The 26,169-nt window shown below is 42.8% G+C and overlaps 1 protein-coding gene across 2 annotated transcripts in view; it reads right to left on the bottom strand.

Annotated features, from left to right (window-relative positions):
- Positions 1-26,169, bottom strand: part of SPATA13 (spermatogenesis associated 13) — a 342,569-nt gene that overhangs the window by 284,112 nt on the left and 32,288 nt on the right. For both annotated transcript variants that reach the window (XM_082700184.1, XM_082700187.1), the window contains exon 2: positions 15,045-15,080. In XM_082700184.1, coding sequence (XP_082556310.1) covers positions 15,045-15,080 — 36 coding nt within the window. The remainder of the gene's footprint in view (positions 1-15,044; positions 15,081-26,169) is intronic.

Genomic DNA, 26,169 nt, shown 5'->3' on the forward strand with positions numbered 1-26,169 from the left:
TGATAAATGGCAAAAGCAAATGCAAGGCTTCCATAATTGCATTCACTTTACCACATTTCTCCTGGCACTGACTACCTGAGGCTATCATACTGGTTGGACTATAGGACTCACTTGCTGTGGAGTGGATGGAAATGCAGCCAGGGCAAAGGTGATTTTCTCCTGTGACACACTAAGCTATAACCTAAACACAGTTTTGCTTCATGGGTGATATCAGAGGACACACTGAGCGCCCACAGCAACTCAGCATCACCCTGGGTCCTGCTGCAGGCTGGGACAGGGAACAGGGCCTTAACGAGCCCCCTGAAACTGAAGCTGGAAACAGCTGATTTGTGGCCAGTGGCTCCTTAGTTCCCTCCCCCCATGTCAGAGTTAATTACAATATTACAATGGTCAATTAGCCATTCTGAATTGAAACAAGTAAGTTAGCAGAACACTTTGGGTCAGGGAAGATGCCAGAAAGACTTCTACACACAGAGTAAATTAGCATACTGATTAATGGGAAAGAGTTTATCTCTGATACTGTGAGGCTCTGGCCATCAGTAAGGAGAGGGAAACCCCATGGACACTTCTGGACCTGTCAAAACACAAAGCTGCTTTTTTATATGCCTCTCACCTTGATTGTTTTTGGCTTTCATTTTTATTAGATTTTTGAAGTTCTATTTTCTGAGCCGTTTTGTAAAATTTGGTGGCTTCACACATAGTATAGGTGTTAGGCGAGTAATCTCTCTCCTAAATAGTACCATCAACCTGAGAGTCCAGGGTATTTTCATCAATTTCCTGACACTGGAGGCCTTGCTACAAGTCCCTGACAGTTAGATATCTTTAAAAAGGTAAATAGCTGAGGCGCCTGGTTGGCTCGGTGGGTTAAAGCCTCTGCCTTCGGCTCAGGTCATGATCCCAGGGTCCTGGGATCGAGCCCCACATCGGGCTCTCTGCTCTGCAGGGAGCCTGCTTCCTCCTCTCTCTCTCTCTGCCTGCCTACTTGTGATGGCTGTCAAATTAAAAAAAAAAAACAAAAACAAAAACAAAAAAAAAACCCCACAGGGCAATATGGAGCGCCTGGGTAGCTCAGTCCCTAAGCATCTGCCTTCGGCTCAGGTCATGATCTCAGGGTCCTGGGATCGAGTCCCACATCGGGGTCTCTGCTCAGCGGGGAGCCTGCTTCCTCCTCTCTCTCTGCCTGCCACTCTACCTACTTGTGATCTCTGTCTGTCAAATAAATAAATAAAATCTTAAAAATAAAATAAAATAAAAAAAATAAAAAGGTAAATAGCTGTCTTTATTTATTTAGATAAAATGTGAATTTCTTCTTTTTCCCCATCAAGAGGGTTGTATTAGGCTAACCCTTCCAATCTACCCCAGAGTCAAAAAAATGAGTCAAACACTCCCCAGCCAGAACTATATCAAATGCCCAGTATTTCCATGTTTAGTGACTCAGAAAACAAAGATGAAGTCTCAGACCTACTGACTCAACTACACTGAATTATAAGGATGGAAACCAGACCCTGAACTATATGGCAACTCTCTAGGGAAGGCCACCCCGATGTAGCAAGGAGGGCATTTAGATTTGCTCCTATTTAAAAGTTTGGTTACATTTTTGAGAACACATAACTTTCAAATGTAAAGTTAATTTGAAGTTACTCTGCTCAGGAACCAGATTTTCCTGTGTGCCCAAATCTGGAATGTCTTATTTGCAACCCAAAGCCTCCACACTCTCCATTACTACAGAGAAGGAATAAGTAAACAGATTTTTCCACACAGTCAACCACCTCTGTGAAAAAAGACAAAAGGAAACTCAAGATATTCGTAATCGCTCCCTGTGAAATCTCTGGCAGACACACAGGTGGATTGATTCCAACAGTGTTCACTTCCTGCTACTGCCATATTGAGTAATTGTTAAGAAGCAACAGCGCCCCAAGTACTCAGCACACAGGGGACAACTGTGGGTGAAGAATTAGCTGAAAATGGAGAAGAGTGAAGCAACTTGCCTAAAGAGATAGCTTGTAAATTCAGTACCGAGAACATCTTGGAGTCACAGAAGTCTAACTGGGGGTCTGAAGTCCATTTCATCAAGTCTGGATTTAACTGAAGAACGTTGCACATAGATATAAAACAGAGTTTCCAAGTTTGATTGGGCATTGTTTAAGGCATTGTTTAACATATGCGATACAAAGTCGTCAAGAGTAGGTCACTGTCTTATTGACCTTTGTGTCTACAGTGGCTGGCATGGTGACAAATACAAAGTAGATGCTCAGTACATGATGGTAATTGATCTATTTTATGGTAGAAACCTTGGTTGTTAGAAACATTGATTTTATCAGAAATCCCGAATAAGCCTGAAAGCCATTTAATTTTTCTTAGGTCACTTAATTCTCCTTTTCCTAATTCAAAATTTGCCAAGCATACCACTGGCCACAGATAAGTTTTCCCCACTCTCTTGACATCAGGAAAGTCCCTGGAGCGTGAATACAAGTAGTCTAGTCGCAGAAAAGGTTTATCTCCCACTATAAACTGATATATTGGAATTCTGGCCCATGACTTGTTAGCATGACTCAGTACAGTAGAGTTGATTAGCTCCAGGTAAACTGATAATCATCGAGTTTCCAAACCAGTAAAGCTCAAGACAAAACCTTGATCTGTGCCAAACATTCAAGAGATGTCAATAAACAGGCAGTCCTACCTATGCCGCAGGCCAGTCCTGATACCACCATCAATGCCACCCACTACGGGCAGCAGTTCTAATGGTGGCCTAAATAAATAAGACATAACTATATAAATAAATAAAAATAAACATTAACACTTTTGCTGCTTTGAACGGTAAAAAACATTGAGAAATGGAAGTGAATGAAACAAACTAGGTGAAAATACAGGTTTTGGAGGACACATGGGTGGTCAAGGGATTCAGTGGGAGGAGAAACAGAGATCACTACAGAAAGTCAAGGTACATAACAGGCTATGCTCTCAGAGAAATCTCAATTAAGAGGAAAACATAAACACCCTACCCAAGAGATAGACAAGGAAAGTTATTTGTCTTGGTCTTGACTTGTAGTGAGAGAAGAAAAAATCTCCCTTGAGTAAGGTTGTCAGATTCAGAAATAAAAATCAGAGCGTCAGGGATTTCTAGGGCAGTGAAACTATTCTCTATCATAATATAATGGTAGATACATGTCATTATACACTTATCAAAATTAATAGAATGTACACCACCAATGAACCCTAATGTAGACTATGGACTTCAGGTGATATAATGGGTCAATGCTGGTTCATTGATTATAACAAATATACCATTCTCGTGGGCAATGTTGTTGCCGGGGAGGCTCTGTGGGTATGAGGAGGAGGGATATGTGAGAACACTATAGTTAATGCTCACTTTTGCTGTGAACTCAAAGCTACCCTAAAAAATAAAGTCTATTTATTTTATATAAACAAAATACTTATAGTAAAAATGTATTCATCGTTTATTTGAAATTCAAATATTAACAAGGCATCCTGTAGTTTTTATGGCAATACTACCCTTCAGATCCATGGTTATTGGTTAGACCTAATATGGACTTGGGTCCTGAATTCACATTATCTGTCTAAAAAGCTAAAATATTCTTATTAAATAGGTCATAATTTGTATTATCCCTGGGTGCCTGGTAAAAGCAGACAAAAAAACTTAATCCTATAAAATGTACCGTTACACCAGGCTGAAAACATTTCCACAAACAGATTTCAAATAAATATAACATTACAATGAAAAAAAAACAAAAACCACACAAGGAAACGGAGGAGCCACAGAATAGATAAATAAATAAATAAATAAAGGAATAGACTCACCAGGACTTTAGATATAGGTAGGCTCAGATATAGAAAATAAAGTGTTTAAAGAAATAAAAGAGCAGGCACCTAGATGGCTCAGTTGGTTAAGCATCTGCCTTCTGCTCAGGTCATGATCCTGGGGTCCTGGGATTGAGTCCCAAATTGGACTCCCTGCTTAGTGGGGAGCCTGCTTCTTCCCTTCCTCCCTGCTCATGTTCTCTGTCATTATCTCTGTTTCTCTAAAATAAATAAATAAATAAAATCTTAAAAAAAAAAAAAAAGGAAATAAAAGAAACCATGAGCAAGGAGAATTTTTTAAATGACCAGAAACATTAAAAAAACAAACTTCTAAAATAAATAGAATTATTGAAACCCAAAGAAACTATTAAATAGCAAATTAGACATGACTGAATAAGGAATTAATGATCTAGAATCCAGAATCCAGCACAGAGAAAGGAAATAAAAGTATGAAGGGTAAGTAAAGAATACCAAAGCTTGAGTAAGAAGAACCAACAAACATTTGATTCAAATTCCAAAAGGAGAAGAGATCAGAATTTTCCAAAACTGATAGTGGTTCTGAGGGTTTATAAATCCTCAGAATTAAGAATCATAAAGAATACCAAGCAAGATCACCTTAAAATAATAAACAAACATTATTAAAGAACTGAAGAGGGATGCCTGGGTGGTTCAGTTAGTTGGGCAACTGCCTTCAACTCAGGTCATGACCCTGGAGTCCCAGGATTGAGTTCTGCACCGGGCTCCCTGCTAGGCAGGGAGTATGCTTCTCTCTCCCACTTCTCATGTTCTCCCTCTCTCATTCTCTCTCTCTCAAACAAATAAATAAAATCTTTTTTTTTTAAAGATTTAAAAGATTTGACAGAGAGAGATCACAAGTAGGCAGAGAGAATGGGGGAAGCAGGCTCCCCACTGAGCAGAGACCCCGATGTGGGCCTTGATCCCAGGACACTGGGATGATGACCTGAGCCAAAGGCAGAGGCTTTAACTCACTGAGCCACCCAGGTGCCCATAAATAAAATCTTTAAAAAAAAAAAAAAGAAAGAAAGAATTGAAGAAGCCCCAAGCCACAGAAGAGATTCAAAAGCAGCCAAGGAAAATATATTACCTTGTATCTAATTAGACAGTCAACTGACTTCACAGCTGCAACCATGAACCCCAAAGACTATCATCTCTGAGGTACTAGGAGAAACACAACTATCAATCTAGAATTCTGCACTTAGCAAAACTATCAAGAAGTATGGCAAGGGACGCCTGGGTGGCTCAGTGGGTTAAAGCCTCTGCCTTTGGTTCAGGTCATGATCCCAGGGTCCTGGGATCGAGCCCTGCATCGGGCTCTCTGCTCAGCAGGGAGCCTGCTTGCTCCTCTCTCTCTGCCTGCTTCTCCGCCTGCTTGTGATCTCTGTCTGTCAAATAAATAAATAAATAAAATCTTAAAAAAAAAAAAAAAGAAGTATGGCAAAATAGAGACATTTTCAGATAAACATATATATTCCAATAAATTTGGGACTATATTCCAAGAAGAGACCATCCCTGAAAGACTCTTAGAAGAATTTACTACAGGAGGAAGAAAATGAGACCAGATACAAAAAGGAATGATAAGCCAAGAAGGAGGTAACTATGTAAGTAAATCTAAACAATCATAAATAGTATAAGATAGTATTATGTGGGGGTAAAAACTAAACAAAACAATATTTATAAAAATACATATTAGACCATAAACTATGCCTTGCAAATTCTGCAAAATTGATATCAAATAGACCACACTTTCTGATCACAATATAGTTAAGTACTAAATCAATTTTTAAAAAACTAAAAACTCTCCTGTATGCACAGAAATTACAAAACATATATAATTTATGTATCAAAGAAACAGTATAATGGAAATTAGAAACAACTAAAACTGAACTATGACAAAAATATTTTTTATCAAAAAGTTTATGGTGTTTAATAGTTATGTGACGTTTAAAAGGAAAATGAGAAGAAGGCAGGGGTCGCGGAGGGGGGAAAGCATTTGTCTATTGTTTATTCTGCACCAGGTCTTATTCTAAAGATAAGAGCTGAAATTCATAAAACAGAAGACAAAGATACATTAGAGGAATAATAAAGTCAAAAGTTGGCTCTCTGAAAATATAAATAAGATTAATAAATCTCTAGCAAGATTAATCAAGAAAAAGGGGAAATCATGAGATATTCTTAACAACAGAGAACAGAGGGTTCCTGGAAGGAAGTGGGTGGGGGATGGGCTAGATGGGTGCCAGGTATTAAGAAGGGCACTTGCTATGATGAGCACTGGGTATCATATGTAAGTGACAAACCAATGAACTCTACTCCTGAAACTAATATTGAACTAACTAGAACTTAAATTAAAAACAAAAATATGGGTGCTTGGGGGGCTCAGTGGGTTAAAGCCTCTGCCTTCAGCTCAGGTCATGATCCCAGGGTCCTGGGATTGAGCCCCGCATCGGGCTAACTGCTCAGAAGGGAGCTTGCTTCCTCCTCTCTCTCTCTGCCTGCCTCTCTGCCTACTTGTGATCTCTGTCTGTCAAATAAATAAATAAAATATTAAAAAAAAAACAAAAAGAAAAGTATTAAAAAAGAGAGAGAGAAACAAGATAAAGCAAAGAATATCATCAAAGCAATATGACCGCAATATAGCACAGATCTAAAAGGTAAGACTATACTATAATCAATTTTTTTGGCTATGCATTTGAAAACACAAACCGAATGCACATATTCCTAAGGGGAAAAAATAGAAAACTGACTTATGAAACAATAACCACATCCATTAAAAATAGTAAATCAATCATTTAAAACCTTCCTATAAAAAGAACAGTAGTTTTATAACCTACACACACTATTATAAACCATTTTACTAAACATTAAAGGATCAAATAATTCTATCTTACTCAAACTCAACTACAGAAAAGAAAAAGAGTAAATAATACTGAAACAGACCTGGAAGATGGAGAGGATCTCTACTTCTCCTCATACTCCCTCCCCTACACACACCAAACAAATAATAATTTATGTGCCATTGATGTTAAAGACATGAAACTTCAAACTTTTAAAAGGAAGGCTATTTGGAGAAGACTATATGACTGCGGGATAGGAAAGAACTTCTTAATTCACAAAAAGCATTAATCATAAAAGGAAAAAGAATGAATACATTAAGAACTTCTGTTTTGAAACTTCTGTCTCACCATAAAAATATGAAATAATCACATATAGTCACACACAATTAGGGAGAAGATATTTGGAAACTATATAACCAACAATGAATTAGTATCCAAAATATATAAAGAATAAACAAGCCAGGTTTTTTTGAAAAGGACAAAGTATATGATTCCATTGGAAAGGAATGTAAATGGCTAATAATTATATGACAAGATGCATGGGGCACCTGGCTGGCTCCGTCAAGGGAGCATGCAACTCTTGATTTCAGGGTTGTGAGTTCAAGCCTCACATAGAGTTGTTGAGATTACATAAAAACAAAATCTAAAAGAGAAAGAGAGAGAGAAAGAAAAGAAAGAAAAAAAGAAACGGAGGGAGGGAGAGAAAAGAACAAAGAAAAGATGCTCAACCTCAGAAGTCAGAGAAGGAAAATTCAAATCACGAGATACAATTTTATATCCTACCAAATTACAGAAATTTGAAAACCAAAAATATTGACTTTTAATAAGGATTTAATAAGGATTTAGAGCAAAAAGAAATTGCACCTACCACCAGTTTTAGTATGAATTGGTATGACCAACTTTGGGAAAGAGTTTAGGATTCTTTTTAGAAGCTGAATATGCAACTCCACTATGATCCTGCAACTTCTAAATGTACATCCTAAAAAATCTGTACGTGGATTCTGGGAGACCTGTACAAAATGTTCACAGAAGCATGTCTGCAACAGGTAAGACTGGAAGCAACTCAAATGTTTAGTCATAGGATAATATAGATACATACACATACATTTTGGGATGTAAGTACCATGCATTACTTTAGATCAGAGAAAATGGATGCACTATTACTTTAAGCATCAGTATAATGAATGAAAAAACAATGAAGAGAATACATTATATATACTATGATAGGTTTTGATACAATTTTTTAAAATAAGCAAAAATTGAGGCACCTGGATGGCTCAGTTAAGCATCTAACTCTTGATTTCAGCTCAGGGGATGATCTTATAGGGTCATGAGGTTGAGTCCTGCATTGGGCGTGGAGCCTGCTTAAGAGTCTCTCTCCTTCTCCCTCTGCAACAACCTCCCACTTGTGCACACTCTTCCTCTCTCTCTCTCTCTCTCTCTCTCAAAAAAAGGGGGGGGGGACAAAATTAAGATATGTATTGCTTAGGGACATATATATTTATGGTAAAATAATAAAGAAAAGAGTATTAAAAGCAATATTCAGAAGTGGGAGTTTGTAAATGATATATCCAGTAAGGGGCTGGTATCCAAAATATATAAAGAACTTATACAACTCAATACCAAAAAACCCAAATAATCCAGTTAAAAATGGGCAGAAGACATTTCTTCAAAGAAGATTTACAGATGGCCAACAGACACCTGAAAAGATGCTCAGCATCACTCAACATCCAGGAAATACACATCAAAACCACTTCATACCTGTCAGAATAGCTAAAAATCAAAAACAATAAGAAACAAGTGTTGGAGAGTCTGTTGAGAAAAAAGAACCCTCTTGCACTGTGCACTGTTGGTGGGAGTGTAAACTGGGTGCAGTCACAAACAATATGGAGGTTTGTCAAAAAATTAGAAACAGAATTACCCTATGGTTCAATAATTCCAGTACAAGGTTTTTAACCCAAAGAATATGAAAACATTAATTTGAAAAGATATACACACCCCTATATTTGTAAGCATTATTTACAATAGCCAAGATAGAGGAAGCAAACTAAGTGTCTATCAACAGATGACTGGATAAAGAAGATGTGATTTATATATAAACAATGGAATATTATTCAGCCACAAAAAACTGAAATCTTGATATTTACAACATGGATGGATTTAGAGGGCATAATGCTAATGTCAAAGAAAGACAAATACCATATGATTCACTCATATGTGGAATTTAAGAACAAAACACAGATAGAAACAAACATGAAAATAGACTCTTAACTCCAGAAAACAACCTGGTGGTCACCAGAGGGGAGGTGGGTGAAATAGGTGAAGGGGATTAAGAGTAGACTTATCTTGATAAGCACTGAGTAATGTACAGAATTGCTGAATCACTGTATTGTACACCAGAAACTAATAACACTGTACATTAAGTATACTGGATGAAAATTAAAAATTTTTAAAAACCATTTTCAGAATACTGACTCCCTTTTGAGAGAAGACAGGATGTACAATCATGACTAACATGCATGGAACTCCTGGTATTTATAATGTCCTATTTCTTAAGAAATATGGGGGATCCAGATGTTCACATAATTATTATCCATCACAACACACATACAACACATATTCTTTTGCATTATCAAATATTTATAAAAACATGAAAAATGTTTAAAAAGAACTTACTGTATAACACACAGTCAGCATTCAATACTTAATGTTCTGTAGGAATGGTGCTGTGCAGCTACCAGAAGATCTCTAGTGACATGGGACTCAGGGGCACTGGGTCACTATCTGTCCGGATAGGACCCCCTCCCCCAATTCATGCATGGCACTGGTCTTGTCATGACCACAGCCTAGGAAAGTGAAGTAGTGTTTCTTCTTTAGCCAGCAGCCAGGTTCATCTTTACCCCTTCCTCCTCCTCACCCATCCATCCCATTATCCACCCAATAAATATTCAGTTACCTCCTAAGGTCTGGGAATCTCCAGATTTCAGCTTTCAAAGTCCTATAGTTTGAAAAATCGTAGGGCAACAAATCTGTTCTCAAATTATAGATACATGGATGGAGTCTAGTCCAAGGTGCATCTGGTCATTCTTCATTGGCCACCACTTCTACCAGTATAGATTGTTCAGATTCATAAACTTGCACAGCCTACAACTCACAAACCTCTCCTACATGTTGGCCATTTTCATCCCCTCAATCCTGGTAACGGAAGCTCCCAGCTCCCAACCACTAACATGAAATATCTACATGACAGGTAATCGGGCGATTTTACCATGAACTGACAGTGATATTAGAGGGGGGTCTATGTATTTTAGTTTCCTGCTGTAATAAATTATCACAAACTTGAAAACAGATTTGTCACCTACATCTCTGTAGGCTAAAGCCCAACAGGTGTCTTACTGGGCTAAAATTAAGGTGTGAAGAGGGCTGCATTCTTTCTGGAGACTCAAGGGAAGAATCCATACCCTTGCCTTCTCCAGCTCCTAGAAGCCACCCACATTCCTGGTCTCCTGGTCCCTCCTCCACCTGCAAAACCAGCAGTATCAGATTAAATCCTCACAGAATTCTCCTGACCTACTCTTCTGCTTCCCTCTCCCCACTGTTAAGGACCCCTGTGATTCCTTCTGGTCTACCATATAATCCAGGACAGTCCCCTTGTTCTAGCATCAGCTGGTGAGCACCCTTACTTCCTCTTTGCCGTATAAAGTAGTACGTTTAGGTTCCAGGGATCAGGGCATGGACATCTTTGGGGGTGGGGAGTATAATCATTCCACCTATCACACTATGAGACATCACTCATTATTTCCTGATTTTCTCTCTAAATCTTACAAAGAGTAAGCTATCAGGATCCTGTTATCTCCATCTTCCAGTGAAATGAATCACTTGAGCTGTGCCTTAATGTCTGTCTTTAGAGAGGATCCAAGTGTTTTTTAGGAACAATTGAAGTCATTGTTTGGTACATTACTCAATGTTCTTTTAACCTAAGAGCCTACACTATAAATTTTTGCTGGAGTTTAATTCCAGGAAAACTTCTGATACCGCAGATGGATTCATCAAATGCAAACAACGTGGACCACAGTGTTGCCTGCCTTGCACTGGTGGTTAGAAAACTTCAGAATGAAATTCATCCCACTTCCTGTAGATAGTTTGTTTTGTTTTAACTCCAAAAAAAAAAAAATTTCTTAGTTTGGATTTTTGAAGTTATTGCAAGTACTCTAAGAAGTAGTCATTTCTGTCTTAATAAATATAGTAAAATCATCTATTAACCGTTTTTTAGTTTTTTTTAATTTTTTAAGAAGATTTTACTTATTTATTTGACAGAGATCACAAGTAGGCAGAGAAGCAAGCAGAGAGAGAGAGGGAAGCAAGCTCCCTGCTGAGCAGAGAGCCCGATGTGGGACTTGATCCCAGAACCCTGAGATCATGACCTGAGCTGAAGTCAGAGGCTTTAACTCACTGAGTCACCCAGGCGCCCCTATTAACCATTTTTTAAAAGAAAATTACTTTCAGTGACTTTTGAAAAATTTACAAATGCTTTAGCAGTTTCAGAATACTGTAATTAAGAAATATTAAGAACTTGGGGCGCATGAATAGCCCAACATTAAGCTGGCTTTTAACTTCAGCTCAGATCATGATCTCAGGACTGGAGATCAAACCCCACAATAGGTTCCTCACTCAGCGGGGAGTCTGCTTGAGATTCTCTGTCCCTCTGCCTCTCCCCTTCCTCACGAATAAATAAATAAAATTTAAAAAAATATTTTCTAAAAACTTATCTCTAGTATATGCGCCACAGATATTTGGTGAATAATGCCTAATAAGCAGTTTTGTTAAATCTAGTCCCGCTGACCTAAATGTTGCTAGGATATTCCATGGTTTTGAGGCCCCAAACCACCAGGGGTAATATGGGAAGGCATAGATAATAGAGGATATGCTTCTCAGTCACACTTCTGCATGTGCAGGCTAAGAGTTCCTTCGGCCATTCTGACACTCAGAGCAATTAGGTACAAATACACTCTCTAGCATTTATGGGGGATCAGAACACATAATACAGAATACATAATACAAGCCATGGCAGCTGTCTTTCTAGCATGAAATTCATTTAATTACATTTATGCAACCTATGTTTCAAGCAAACAGGAATTTTCAGGGTTCTCCAAAATTCCTTTACTTATGCTGTGCTTTGCACTTAGCATATTTCTCCATCTCCCATTGTCACACACCGCCGCCCCCTGCCCAGTACTTTCATGTGCCTCCTTAAATGCCACCTCCTCCATCCGGCCTTGCATGAGGTAGGCTTTTGCTTTTGAAACTCCATGGTACTTTATTTCTTTCTTCTGGTTCTTATATATTATGTTCTGCTTCCTAATGCAAGTGTACATATGTAGACATGCACACTTGCTTATGAACCATTTGAATTATTTATCTTTATATCCCCTTTTAGAAGAGTGTCTTATAAATAATATGCTCTCTAAACTATTCATTGAATTTAACTACTGTACTTCTTAAATACATGCATAAATTCTGTTCTAATAGGAATGGAAACCATGCTACTGCTGATTACATTGTATGACATTGTATAGACCAGATTTAGTAGACTAGTTTATCCAAAAGGTTTGTTGAAATTCAAATATATTTTGTTTAAGATTCAACAGCTCCCTCTCGTGGCCTGTGTGGGCAATTGAGCTCCAGAGTTAAAACAATTTAATTTCATTTTTGCAACTTAAATTTGAAGTGATTCCCAATCAATTTCAGTTTTGATGTTAAAAGTTAACTAACACTGAATGGCAAATTTTATTTGGCATAAAGATGTCATTTTTATCTTATTTTATTTTAAGACTTGAGTGAGAGAGAGAGTGAGAGAGAGAGCACACAAGCAGGGGAAGCCACAGGCAGAGAGAGAAGTAGTTTTCCTGCCAAGCAAAGAACCTGATGTGGGACTTGATCCCAGAAACATGGGATCATGACCTGAGCCGAAGCAATTATTGGTCAATGGTTTCCAACTCAAAAGACTATGAATCTGCTTTTTAAAAAACTAATAGATTTTCATTTAAATATTAACAAATATTTGATTAAGGCTCAAAAACAAGTTTTCAGAAAGTCACCTTTACATTTGTAGTACATGAGAATGAATGTATCTTGGAACTCAGTGAATATATATAACACTCTGTTTTTGTTTTCCCAAAACTGGAACAATATCAATTACAAATGAGTTTAAAAGCTCAAGCATGCAAATTATACAGTCAAATGTTCAAGTCTGAAATGGAACAATTTAAATCAAGGAATCAAGTAAAATGGCAAAACATTAAACCCAAAGAACAACTCTTCACGAGATCCGAATCCCTCATGTCACCATGCCTGTGACCCGGGGGTTTCTCCCAAAAAGGGAAAAGCTGACTGAAGGAGGTCAAGGTCTGGCTGTGGGTAGGTCTCCACGCTCTATGGTGGGTGAGTCACACAGTGAGAGGCTAAGCTTCAGGAAAGAAAAAGTGTCTGAATTCTGGCTGGGCACAAAGAGCTCCAGCTGGCCAGAAGGCTCTCCAGGACTCCAGGGAGGTAGGGGTGGGGATCCTAACCTCCCCCACTCCGAGGAGGAAAAGAAAGAGAGCGGCCACACTGAAATATACATCTGTCATTGCTAACGTGACCTCGTTCGAGAAAATAAAACATCGATTTAATAGAAGCTTTTCCAGGATAGAAAAAGTCTCTTTCCCTTTGGATGCCCATTGTCTAGGATTCCAACCATTCTTTCCAAGCACCACAAGTTTCGTGAATAGTTTGATGGTTTTCCTTCTGTAGTTGTATTTTTATATAAAATCTGACCTCAGAGAAGCATTTTCATTAATGACATTTATTCTAATTGGGAAGGATGCACAAGAGAAAAAAGGAGAACACGCATGCACATTTAGCATGTGACGTTAAAAGAATGTTTTAAAATACACATAAAGTATTGCTAGAAGAGAGATTTTTTTTTTTAATCATGAGTTTACCAAAAAGTAAAACAAAGCAAAAAACATGTAGAAATTGTAACTAGTTCTACTGTTACTGAGTTTGTTATTCTACAGTAGGGTATAAAAATGCACACTGTTTTTCTCTTCCATTAATAAAAATCATATAACCTTGGGGCTCCTCCTTCTTTAGAAACACATTCACTTTCTCTGAGTTTCACCCGAATTATAATAATGCCCACTGAAATCCACCCGGTCAGAGAGGCTTCAATAGTCTCCTTCATCCTAAATGTCAAAAACATTATAAAACAGGTTGGGTAAATTTTTAAGTTTCTCATAATCTCTTTTCATCTTAGTGTACACCAAATGATTTTGAAGTAAAATATAAAAGTATATGATAATCCATTTACGTAATATACACAAACTTTGGAACTGAAATACCATTATGTAATCTTTCCACAAATGAATACAAATAGTTAAAAATTTAAAAAATGCACCAATTAGGCAAAATATTTTAAACATAGCCCTTAGTTCAGGTCAATGGTAAATGGCAAACCGTCAGGTAAGGTTGACGGTCCATGAAATCAATGACCTTCAACCAAATCAGCCAATCACCTCTCTAATAAGCTGCACCTTACTTCTCATCAATGGCTATTGATGGAGAGATATCATTGAGTTTCGGACCTGTAAATGTCATCTCAAAATGGATTTCCTAAATTTGACATTGTCTAGCTCAGTTAAAGCTTCCCATAAGCCGTCATCCACTTTAGCTGGAGAATAAGGAATACAGAAAGACCTAAATGGCCTTCCTTACATTCTTTACCTGTTTTAGTAAGCCCCAATGTGTAAATTATGGCTATAAATAATGCTTAGTTGAAAAATATGATCTTTTGTAGCATTTCTATCTATCCATCAGAAAAGACATTTTGGCCTTACAACCATGAAGTGGTTGTTAATACAACTCAATTTATAACAAGACATAAATATGTTACATACATATATATGTATACTAAAATGTGTTGAACCCTAAGTATATGTCAATCCAATAGGAAAAAAAAGCCCCAAAACATTCCCAGGTTTTTATCACAATCAAATATCTTAAAAATGGAAGAAATCTCATGTTTGGTTTTCCAATGTGATGAGGTGACTAATTTGCATTTGCTTACCAAAAAAAGTCATCCCCAAGTTTGCCTACAAATGGATTGGCCACAACAGCAGAATATTTGGTGGCAATATTGCAGATTAATAACGTTCATTTATGGTCTAAAAATACAGAAAGAGGAGGCCTAACTTCAAAAAGGAAGAGGTCACCCAAAGGCCCTGACAAAAGGTACATGGTTAAAAGTCAAGAAAAGCGTGAAGCTGTGGGTCTGAGACTCCAGAAAGGACAGTAAGGTGGGGAAGGGGACCGAGGACCAGAAGTCCTTCTTACCAGGTTTGGAGCACTGGAGACACGTAAGGACAAGTCCTGGAAAGGAAGGGAAAGACGTGCTGTTAGTACACAGATATGTGAAAGATTATTTGAAGTTAAATTTGAATATTAGTTCTCAATTTGACCTGAAAAAAATATATAAAGAAGAAAAAATACACATGTACATGCATACATTTGCATACAGACACACACACACACAGCCCACATGGCCTTAATAGCAGATTTTAAAAGAACTGAGAAAATGATGCATTTTACCCAGCATACTTGGATCACACAGCAACTCCATGGTTCTGGCCGTGTTATTTTAGAACTCTCAGCCCTGGGTTTCTAATCCATTGATCTCTGGTTAAGTGCAAGGGCTCTGAAGCCAGAGAGCAGAGGGTCAAATCCCAGACCACCACTTCTTGTTGCAGGACCCAGGGTGGTTATGGACTCTTTCTGCCCGGCCAGCAGTGAACTGAATGAGAACTAAGTGAATTAATGTATATAAAGTGATTAGAGCAGTGCCTGACACATTGTAAGCACGTGCGAATGTTATGCTGTTATTTTGGGGATTCGCTTTCTATGGCTACCAACTAGACAGTTTCTCAGGAACTCTTGTACCTTTACAGATATTTATTTATTGGGATCTCTCCCTGGGCTCACCATCCAGAAAGAATTTCGGTTCCCCTGTCCCTACGACCTCACCCCATCCTTCAGAGAGCATCACCAGCTCTTAACTTCAGAAGGCACACTTTCCTGGAAGCTGCCTGCCACCCCTTAGTTAGCATCGTGCTAATTTATGTTCATCAGACCATCTGGGTGAGCAGCTACCTATTCCCTCTCTCGCTCGCCAAGCTAACACGTATTTAGTGAATCCTGGCCGCAGGCCTTGGTGCGAGTAACACAGACAGGAATGAGGACAGCAGTCTCTGCACACACGTGTCTTCTCATGTCTTTCTTCCCATGCTGGGGGGCCAGGCAGAGTGGGGACAGATCTGCCACCCTATTGCTGGAACTGTGGTATACTGCACACTTCACATCCTCAAGGATCTTATGGGGCTTCTCTCTGAACAAGGACGCGATAAAACCTCTGGGAGAGGGAATACTAGAGTTGCAATGAGGATAAGCGCAAGGGAGGAGGGGCGCGGGTGGGGCCAGGAGGTGCTCAGGCTCTTGGGCTATGCAGTGGGTCCCTGGGAAATGGAGCTGGCTTGGGTAGAGTCAGTGGTGTCAAGGTCAGCCCAATGACACCCTGGTTGTGGGCACAAAAAGGCCATTTTAAGCCCAACGATATGGGTGCCGTTTCTATCACTTTCCCACCCAGCTGTTGAAGGATGGATGTTCCAAGCTCTTCCAGCAAAAACTCAAGAAAGTTGGAAGCCAGTTAAAGCAAATTAGTGCAACACCCGGAATGCTGTCAGAGATGGGAAGAATTCTCATCGGGACACTGCTGAGAACTCTGCTGGGACACAGCCCTCCCAGCTTCAGAAAGGGCACTACTGTCCTTCAGCATGACTAGAGACATGACCATGCAGCAGGGCACACCCACGTCCTATCGGTCGAGCCTGCCCCATCAGGAAAAACAGCCGGGGAGGGAACAGCACAGAAGGATAAAGCCACAAGCCAAGACCAAGAACTGACAGGCTGTAAGGACATCAGAGGAAAATGCACAAAGTATCCCCCAAACCTTGCCGGGCGACGGAGGGGCTTGGGTTGGGGTTCCTGCCATTTTACTGTGGGGCTCAGAGCCCAGACCCTTGTCACCATGGCCAACACCCCCTCACACACACCGTCTGTGCCCTCCCCACCACCACAGGGCTGGGGGTATAGGTGACATCAGAGAACAGTTCGACAGTAACATAGTCCTCATGCGGGAAGAATGAAGTCAGCACTCAGGGGGGTTGCAGGAAAACAAATCTATGCTCTGACTCCATGACGAAGTCTCAGTAAACCAAGAAAGTATCCCTCCTGGATAGTGAATTATCTCTAAGTGAAGTTAACTTTGTTTCAGTTTATTAGATTTTGTCAGGAGGGGGACTCTAGAAGGTTTGCTAGCTAAAATTCACATTCCAAGAGATGCTCAAAAAAGCCACCCTAGTGGAGGGGGCACCTGTGAGGGCCACTGAAGGACCCAGGGACTGTGCAGACCATGAGGACAGCCTTGGGGGGAGGGGAGGACTTAGAGGGCAAAGGTGGAGAGGGGGTTTGTGAGCTGCTGCTGTGGGGGAGGTGGCTACGCAGAAGCACGAGTGATAACAATGACTGAGAGGAAGCCTGTGAAGCAGCCAATGGAAAGAAGCGAAGCTGAAGAGATGGACAGATTTAAATGGCTTGTTTGCCGGTTTAGAGCCTATCCTGAAGGATGACAGCCTCCTGGGACACGGTCATATTTGTGCTACTTGTAAGTCATCCCTATGAGAGAAGGGACTTCAGGGAAAGAAATGAGCTCAGAGGCAGGGTTATCCCTGAAATTTCACATTTACTGATACACCCTTCAAAGAAAGAGTTTTTTTAATGTGTCCAGTCCATCTGGTCCCTGGCAGGGAAAGGTCAACTGATAAGGCTTTAACTGATGTTCTCTGAGTACTTTTTCAAATAAACATTTAACGGGCATCTGGGTGGCTCAGTCGATTAAGTATCTGACTCTTGGTATCAGCTCAGGTCTTGATCTCAGGGTCAAGAGCTCAAGCTCCGTGCTGAGCGTGGCACCTACTTAAAAAAGAAAGGAAGGAAAGAAGAAAAGAAACATTTAATAACTCCATGCATCAATTTTGTAGCAGATTTTCTTCTTTCAAGGCCTGTCCTGTTAAAACTCATATAGGTCAGGGACACCTGGGTGGCTCAGTCAGCTAAGTGTCTGCCTTTGGCTCGGGTCATGATCCCAGGGTCCTGGGATGGAGCCCTGCATGGGGCTTCTTGATCGGCGGGGAGCCGCTTCTCCCTCTGCCTGCTGCTCTGCCTACTGTACTCTCTCTCCATCTCTCTAACAAATAAAAATAAAATCTTAAAAAAAAAACAACAACTCATATAGGTCACTGTTTAGAAAGAACAGGCCTTGCTCTGTTGAGAAATTATTGCTATTACCACTAAAATCCAGAAAGTATCACAAAAGCAACCAGAAAGGGAGGGTGGCATGAGGCTAGCACAGTGCATGTCAATTACAAATTTAGCAGTTAGGGCAACTATTTCCTTTTATCTGTCCCACACTAAACCAAGCACTCTTTCCTTTCATAGGAGGCCGGTAAGGAACAATGACCAACATGGGTAGAAAGACCTACGAGAGTTAAAAACTAAGAAACTAGGAAACAGGTGAACAGGCGGTTAAACATTGTTTGACTGAAATAACTGAGACAATGGGGCACCTAGGTGGCTCAATCAGGTAAGAATCTGCCTTCAGCTCACGTCATGATCCTGGGGTCCCAGGATCAAGTCCCACATCAGGTTCCCTGCTCAGCGGTGAACCTGCTTGTCCCTCTCCCTCTGCCTGCTGTTTCCCCCACCCCTTGTGCACCCGCTACCTCTCTCAAATAAATAAAATCTTTAAAAACAAAAATAAAGAAATAAAATAACTGAGAAGATGTAGCAGTCAAGATAACACCTGAAAGAAACTTAATTTTTTAATTCTTTACATGATTGTATTTTTAAACTTTTTTATACTAAAAATTTTCAAATACACTCAAATAGAATTGAAACTTTTTCCATAGGGGCTCCTGGGTGGCTCAGCCTGGTAAAGTGTCAGACTCTCACTCTCAGCTCAGGTCTTGATCTCAGGGTTGTGGGTCAAGCCCTGCAGTTTTAAGCCAGGAAGGAAGAAAGAAAGAAGGACAGAGGGAAGGAGTGGGGAAGGGAGGAGAGAGGAAGGGAAGGGAGGGGGAGGTGGGGAAAGGGAGAGGAGGGAAGGGGAGGAGAGGGGAAGAGGAGGGAGAAGGACACTTCCCTGCATAAACAGAACGCCATTTCCACTGTAAACAAAAACCCAATTCCTTGGTTAAGTTAGCTCTTTAGTTCAATGGTCCATTTGCTACAATTCCCAAGCTTAAAAAGAGGTGTTGTTCCAGAAATTTGGTTATATATCACTTTAGATTTCAGGAAATGTTTCCTACAAGAGCATCTTTAACTCCTACATCACCTGAACAAGAATTAAAAAAAAAAAACAAAACACAATTTTTCAGCTGAGAATGATAGGAAGTAGTACTTACTGCAAAAAAAAAAAATGTTTTATTTCTATGGAAAAACCTGGAATAAACCTCTTTGTATACACTGTTTTTGTCCATGTTTAAAATTATCTCCATTCTAAGTGAAATTCAAGAATTAGGGTTACCCTAAGAATCTTGCTTCGTGTTGTCATTTTTCTTTCCAGAAGGTGCTATAGACAGGTGCTTCTCACATCTTAATGTGCAATGGAATTGCCCCAGCATCTTGTTAACATGCAAATGTTCCTCAGTACATCTGGGAAGGGGCTCCCAGGTGACTGCGACACTCTCTGCTTATTTGGGCTGTCTACTGATCACCCACTATGGGCTGAACTGTGCCCCCTATCCCCATATTCATATGTTGAAGTCCTAAACCCCAGCACCTCAGGATGTGACCTTATTTGCAAAGAGGGTTGATACAGATATAATTAGTTTAGTTGAGGACAACAGGCTGGACCTTAATCTCCTTATAAAAAGTGGAATCTGGACCCAGCCCAGCACACACAGAAAATGCCACGTGAAGACTGCAGTCAAGCCACTGGAAGGCCGGAGAGAAGCCTGGAACAGACCCTCCCCTAGAGCCTTCAGAGGGAGCACCAACCTATGGACACCTGGATCCTGGACTTCCAGCCTCCAGAAAAGTGAGACGTTCAGTGTCTATTGTTAAGTCCCCCACTTCCTGGTCCTTCTTTACAGTAGCCCTAGAAAACTCACACACCACCCTTGGCACAGCCAGGATTGCAGGATAGCAGCACTGTATTCAAGGTTAGGGTAATGGCTAAGAACATAGCTCCTGCAGTCAGGCCTATGTTCCATTCCCTGTCCTGACTCACTTCGCAAATGACTCAGGCCAGGCTTGGATTTTGTCCCCTGAGATATGGACATGGGAACACGGAGACCTATCTTATACGAGTTTTGCAAGAATTCAATAAAAAAACACATGTAATGTTCCTAACTCTGCTGACTTTCAAGAGAGTACTCTTTAGGGCCAAAAAAGTGGAGAAAAACTCGGAAAAACTTGTCGGGAAGCAGGGAGCAAGTGGGTAATATGGACTGGAAGCAGCAGGTGTGGACTATTCTTTCAAACATTTTGTTTTTTTGTTTAAAGGAAAGTTAAAGAGAAATGGGATTTGGAAGGACTCACAAGGTCAAGGGAAAGATACTTTTTAGGGTGAGAAGGACTTAAGCTTGATTATAGGTATCTTGACTTCCTTTCTGAGCATGGGTGGAACCCAGGGCCCCATCCCCAAACTATGTCCCCAGATGCTGGGGATGGAACAGGGTGAGGTGTGACCCCCCACAGCTGCTCCAGAGCCTGGAGCCGACAGGCCAAGAGGCAACGGGAGTCACAGCCTGGGCAATGAATGATCAGTCTGAAAGGGTCAGGCAAAGGGGCCGGGCCAGGTAGAAGGAAAGGATGCTCTGAAAACCAGGGAACTTGGGCTGCCTGGGTGGCTCAGCGGGTTAAAGCCTCTGCCTTCAGCTCGGGTCATGATCCCAGGGTCCTGAGATCGAGCCCTGCATTGGGCTCTCTGCTTGGCAGGGAGCCTGCTTCCTCCCCTCTCTCTCTGCCTGCCTCTCTGCCTGCCTGTGATCTCTGTCTGTCAAATAAATAAATAAAATCTTAAAAAAAAAAACAGGGAACTCAAATAAAAGTCAGAGGCTTCCTTCAGGTGTGGGAAGTGGGACTGGAGAAATTCCTTGAGGGGAGGGCATGGGATAGGTGAAGAAGTGCGGCTGGGGAGGGACTCCGAAGTGCCCTGAGCACTGCTCAGAAAACCCAGGCTCACACTCCTTTTCAGTAGGGAAGTCCCTCCAAGTCCCTGGGTGGCAGTCCCTCCAGGTCTGCTGTCAACGTTTCCCCCATGACCTTGGGCCACCCTCCCACACTGGCTCTGGGTTCAAACATGCAGGTTGTGCCCCATGGGGTACTAACAAATAGGGCATGGCAAAGGCTTGGGAAACTCTTGCACAATTTGGACTTGCTCACCTTTCCCCTCAGCCACCACACAAAGAACAAGTCCAGGCTAGCCCATGGGCTGAGGAGAGACCGTGGGCTTAGCTGTACTGTCCCTCCAGCTGATAGCTACTGCTGGGTGCCCATAAGGGGGCCTAGTCAAGCCCAGCCTGTAGACTCATGAGCCAGATAGATACTGAGTGTCTTGGGCCACTAGGCTTTGCAGTGGCTCATCATGTGGCAGAATGACAGCAAGAGATGACTGATGCAGACTAATAATACAGGCTCTGACAATTTCTTCTCTAAAACACTAGAGCCCCCAGCACACACTCGGGCTGTGGGGCTGGTAATGAGAGATGGGTGGGCCACAGAAACTAGGAGCAGAAAAAGCAACCACAGGAGTTCCTAAACTTGGAAGGCCATGATCATGCTCATCTTGGCCAAGTTGAGGGGTCCTCACCATACATCAAAGCGGGAAGCCTGTCAGAATTTCCCACATGGGTGTCTCTTTCAGCCCTTAGACCAAGTAGGTATAATCTTTGTACCCATATAACCCTAGTTATACCTAGGGATATTCTAAAGGTGTTTCTGGGTGGCCTGTGGCTCTTCCAGATACTGACCAGCGGTGAGCATCTGAGACCAATGGGGCAAGCTTAGACAAGACAGATGAGAATTTCATCCACAAGTTGGTCTGCTCCCATGATGTAGTTTTGGAATGTTTTGGTGAGGTTTATGGAGTCCAGAGCCAACAACCAAGAACGAATTCTTGAGCCGTCTCCGGTGTAAAACAATGATTTTATTACAGCTTGGGGACAGGACCCCTGGGCAGGAAGAGAGGCTGCCCTGGGATTATGAGGAGCCACTGATTATATACTTCAGGGCTGGGGGTTAGTAAAGATAAGGGAAGTTTCAAAAGGACTTTCATATGCTAAAGAAGACTCACAGGATACTGGGGCCTTGCTATTGTCAAACCCTGGTTGTTTTTCTCTTCTAGCAAGGCATTCACATTCAGACAGCTGGGAGCTTCCGGGAGGAACAGGATACTCTGCAGGCCTCAAGCATTGGTTTATGAGCTGCAGGTTATAAGGACATTCCATTTTATCTGCATTTCCTTCGGCCTTTGTTTCCCACGTTACCCACCATCTGAAAGTATTTTGGTCTGAAAGCAGAGAAAAGTTCCAAGCTCGGGAGTGGTCCACAGACTTGTGATGGAGGGTATGCGGAGTTGCAAAGTGCAGGCAGATTCCCCGGCAGGACTGAAACCTGCACCGACCTTGCATCCTTGCATCCTTGGCCAATTATAAGCTTGGCTTCGCTAGGCTTCTTGGCCGTGGCTTGCCAGTGACATGGTCCCTTGCATTCCCGCTGGGCTCCATGGTCTGAGGCAGTGACCACAGGCAATTGCTGCAGGCCCCCCAGGGCTTCTAGCCTCTCAGTGAGTTACAGATATAATGGTAGGAAAGACTAGGTCCTGTCCTCCAGGCTCACTGTCTTGGTGGGGTGAAAGACCCGCGGATCCCCTTACCCAAGAGTCCAACACTGCCACTGGATGCAATCAGCAAGAGGTTCTTTATTGTTACGCAGGCGCCTGCGGGTGGTCAGCGCGCGCCTGCGGGTGGTCAGCAGCTCCTGCTAGCTGAGCACACCTGGCTGGGGTGGTGCCGGGTTTTTATAGACAGGTACAAACAAGTTTTGGGTGGGGCGCAACTGATTGGTTGACAGAACTTTTGAAAAAGGCCTTAGTGGAGTTTGCTGATTGGCTTTGGGGACCTGCACGCGCGAAGAGAGAGGCAGGGAGGGGGAACAAGAAGCGGGAAGGTAGGAATGCCATCATGGCGTCTTCTATTATTTCTATAAGCCAAGCAGTTACAGAAGGGCAAAAGAGCAATTAATAAGCAATTAATAACCTAATTTACGCCTAAAAGCCAGCGGTTCACAGAAAAGCAAACAAGCGGTTAGTTATCCTATCTATCTTCTAGGGGAGGGGACTTTCCAGGGCAGGGGTCTTTCATGGGTAGGGTACAGGAAAGCCTGGGGCCCCAGGCCAGGGCCTGCAGTTGGCATCACCGGCTGCCCCTTGCCACCCAGACTGGGACAACCACGTGCTGGGATGGACAGGTCTTGGCCAGAGGAGGAGGGCCCTGTCTCAGTGTGTTCTCTGCCAGGCAGAATGTTAGAGACTAGAGCTCTGCCCCCCTCCCTCGTAAAGTTAGACCCCAGTGTTTTCAGCCATAGTACTTGAAGAAGAAAATAAGGCTGGTTCAGTCCCTTGTTGGCCAGTCAAAGGGTCCTGGGGCCACTGGGTGTGCTGGCATCATCCACCAGCCTTATTACAGCCCTATGACTCAAAGACACTACCCAGCCTGAGCACAGAGAGCAGTGGCAGGGTTCTAGAACTCTTCCACGGCTTGGGGCTTTGTCCTCACCAGCAGCTACCCTCTCAGGCTCCCACAGCTGGGTTATCAGGGTCCCCAGGGGAGCGGCAGTAAGGCCAAGTTCCATGCCAGGGCTATATCAGGGCTCAGACCAACTGCGGAATGTGATGACTGAGTAGGACGGCCAGTCCGGCATTGCCTCCGGAATGGGGAGAGGAAATATTCCTAGAACCAGGACTTATGCTCACTTCCCCTCCGGAGGCAGGTGGGATCTCTGAATGCTGATTGATGTTGGGGGCAGAAACCCCAAAGTGTCCAGCCGAGGGCTGAAGGTGGCCTGAGCCACCTGCAAAGCAGGGCAGTGCAAGGAGGGAGCACAGATGATGGACCAGGTCCACGGAGGAAACCAAAATCAAGGCTTCCCAGAGGTCAGCCAGCTAGAGAGTCCAGACACCTCAGAGCAGGATGGAAATAGGGCAAGAGACAAAAAGAGTTCCAAGTAGAGATTCCCTCCCAGGCTCAGGGAGGTTTCCATAGGAAGCGTCAGTGTGCTGTCCCTTGAGAACTCGGGCAGGGGCAAGGCACAGGGTCCGACACATGGCATGGGAGACTCTGGGTAGACCATGGGTAAAGTGCCAGTGCAGGAAAGAAAGGAAGAAGATGATGGATGGGAACAAATATCTGTGGAAGTGATAGGGAAAAACTGTACTCTCAGATGGCTGACCAAACCAGCAAGGGAATTCCAGTCCCTGTCTCAAAGGACTTCCGGGTGGTTCTTCCTACCCCGTTTCCTGCGCACGCGCCAAGAGTACCAAGTATGCGGAAGTAGAGAAGGGTATAAATCCGCCTTCCTGCTTGTGCTGGGGCTCAGACCCTCGGAGAACAACCTCCTCTGAAACCGCGGTGTTAAATAAACCTCCGATCCTCCAAAGTCTCGGATCTGCCAGGATCCAGTCCAGGTTCCGCAACAGAAGGGAGAGCGAAGGAGAAGGAAGGTGGCACCACAGGAGGAAGAGTAGAGCTGACCGAGGGCGGAAGTAGAATGGGGGGCAGGGACAGGGAGGAAGAAGGAGGCCCTGCTGGACCAGAGAGGGCCCAAAGAAGAAAGAGACCAACATGACTGCTCTTATCTCCATGTTGGTCATGGCTGTGATACACAGAACCGCATTTGTCAGCTCCTGCCAGAACCAGAAGTGGCACCTGGGAGGTGGAGAGCAAACTGGCTCAGACCTACATGGTGACCCCCCCACCTCCCTTCCTCTGGCAGGGCCTGGCAGAGTTCAGAGACCTGCAGCAAAGAGCAAACTCTGGGCACATTCTTGCACTGCCCTTGGCAGCAAAGTGCCCACCTGGGTTCACCACCTCATTGCCCTTTATGCTCCGGGTGTTCCCAGAGGCCACACGACTACTGCCTTCTGTTTTATGAGCCTTCACCCCATTGGTGCCGTCACTGTATTTTTGCCACCTCTTCTCTCCTCAGCCAACTGGATTCCTGGAGCCTTTGGTCCACTCTATCAGCTAGAGGCAGGAAGTCTCTTTCTGAGAGGCTGCAGAACAAGAACAACTAAGAGCTCCCTGGGATGTGTGAGGAAAGGGAAGGGCGCACAGAGGGAAGGGGAGAAGGAAGAACACGGGGAAGGAGAGGAGGTGTGAGCACCCAGAGAGGGAGAGGGGGAAGTAGCACCCAGGGAAGGAGGGGAGGGAGCACCCAGGAAAGGAGAGAAAGAGGAGCACCCAGGGATGGAGAGGGGAGGGAGCATGGGAAAGGGTGAGGAGAGAGCTTGGGACCACATTTTCTCTCACTGGGCAGACTGGGAAACTGAAAAGGAAAGACCTCTGGAGTACTGGTCTCTCCTTGAATCTACCCATTTTAACCTTGATTTAAGAGAGTCAGGGGACACACAGCCTACACTTGCGCTCCCCCTGAGTGTGACCCTACCTCTAATGGCCCACTCTACTCTGCAGCACAGACCCACACACAGCAGCCTTTAAGCTGCAGCTACCACCGTTTTCCCGAAGAACTTCCCAGTTAACTCTTCATGGCTTAAGGGAGAAGTAAAATGTACACTTTCTGGGGTGACACGTGCTCACGGACCATAAATGCTATTTATTATGTCTTACTATGTCATATCAAGCATAAATAAAATCTCATTTAATCCTCACAATGACCCCTCAGGTAAATCGTACTATTACTCCTAAATTTAAAATGGAGAAAAAACCTGAGCCTTAGTAACTTCCCAGATCGCACAGCTAGTCATGGGAGGAGCAGGATTTTGAGCCCCAGGGCCCAAGTAATAGTCACACCACACATATAGAACAGCTTTCACCCAAAGGCAAGCTCTGGCCCCACCTGCCCCCTAGGAAGACATGAAGAGGTGGCCCAGCTGGTCCTTCCTTATTTCCAGAGGCCACTCAACAAAACTCAGCTGGACTCTGCCCAGCTACTGTACCCAGTGCTTCAAGGAACACTGGATGACCAGGCACCAGTCCTGAGATGCTTTCTAGTTAGATGAGAGTCCCCAGAATGACTGCAGTGACTATAGGCTGGAAGAGATTCTTCTAAGAAGCACAGCGGGGGTCAAGGCAGGACATGTGCTTTGAGCTGGAGGAGGGTTTGC

The sequence above is a fragment of the Mustela nivalis genome (assembly GCF_964662115.1).
Source record: "Mustela nivalis genome assembly, chromosome: 15".
Lineage (NCBI taxonomy): Eukaryota > Metazoa > Chordata > Mammalia > Carnivora > Mustelidae > Mustela > Mustela nivalis.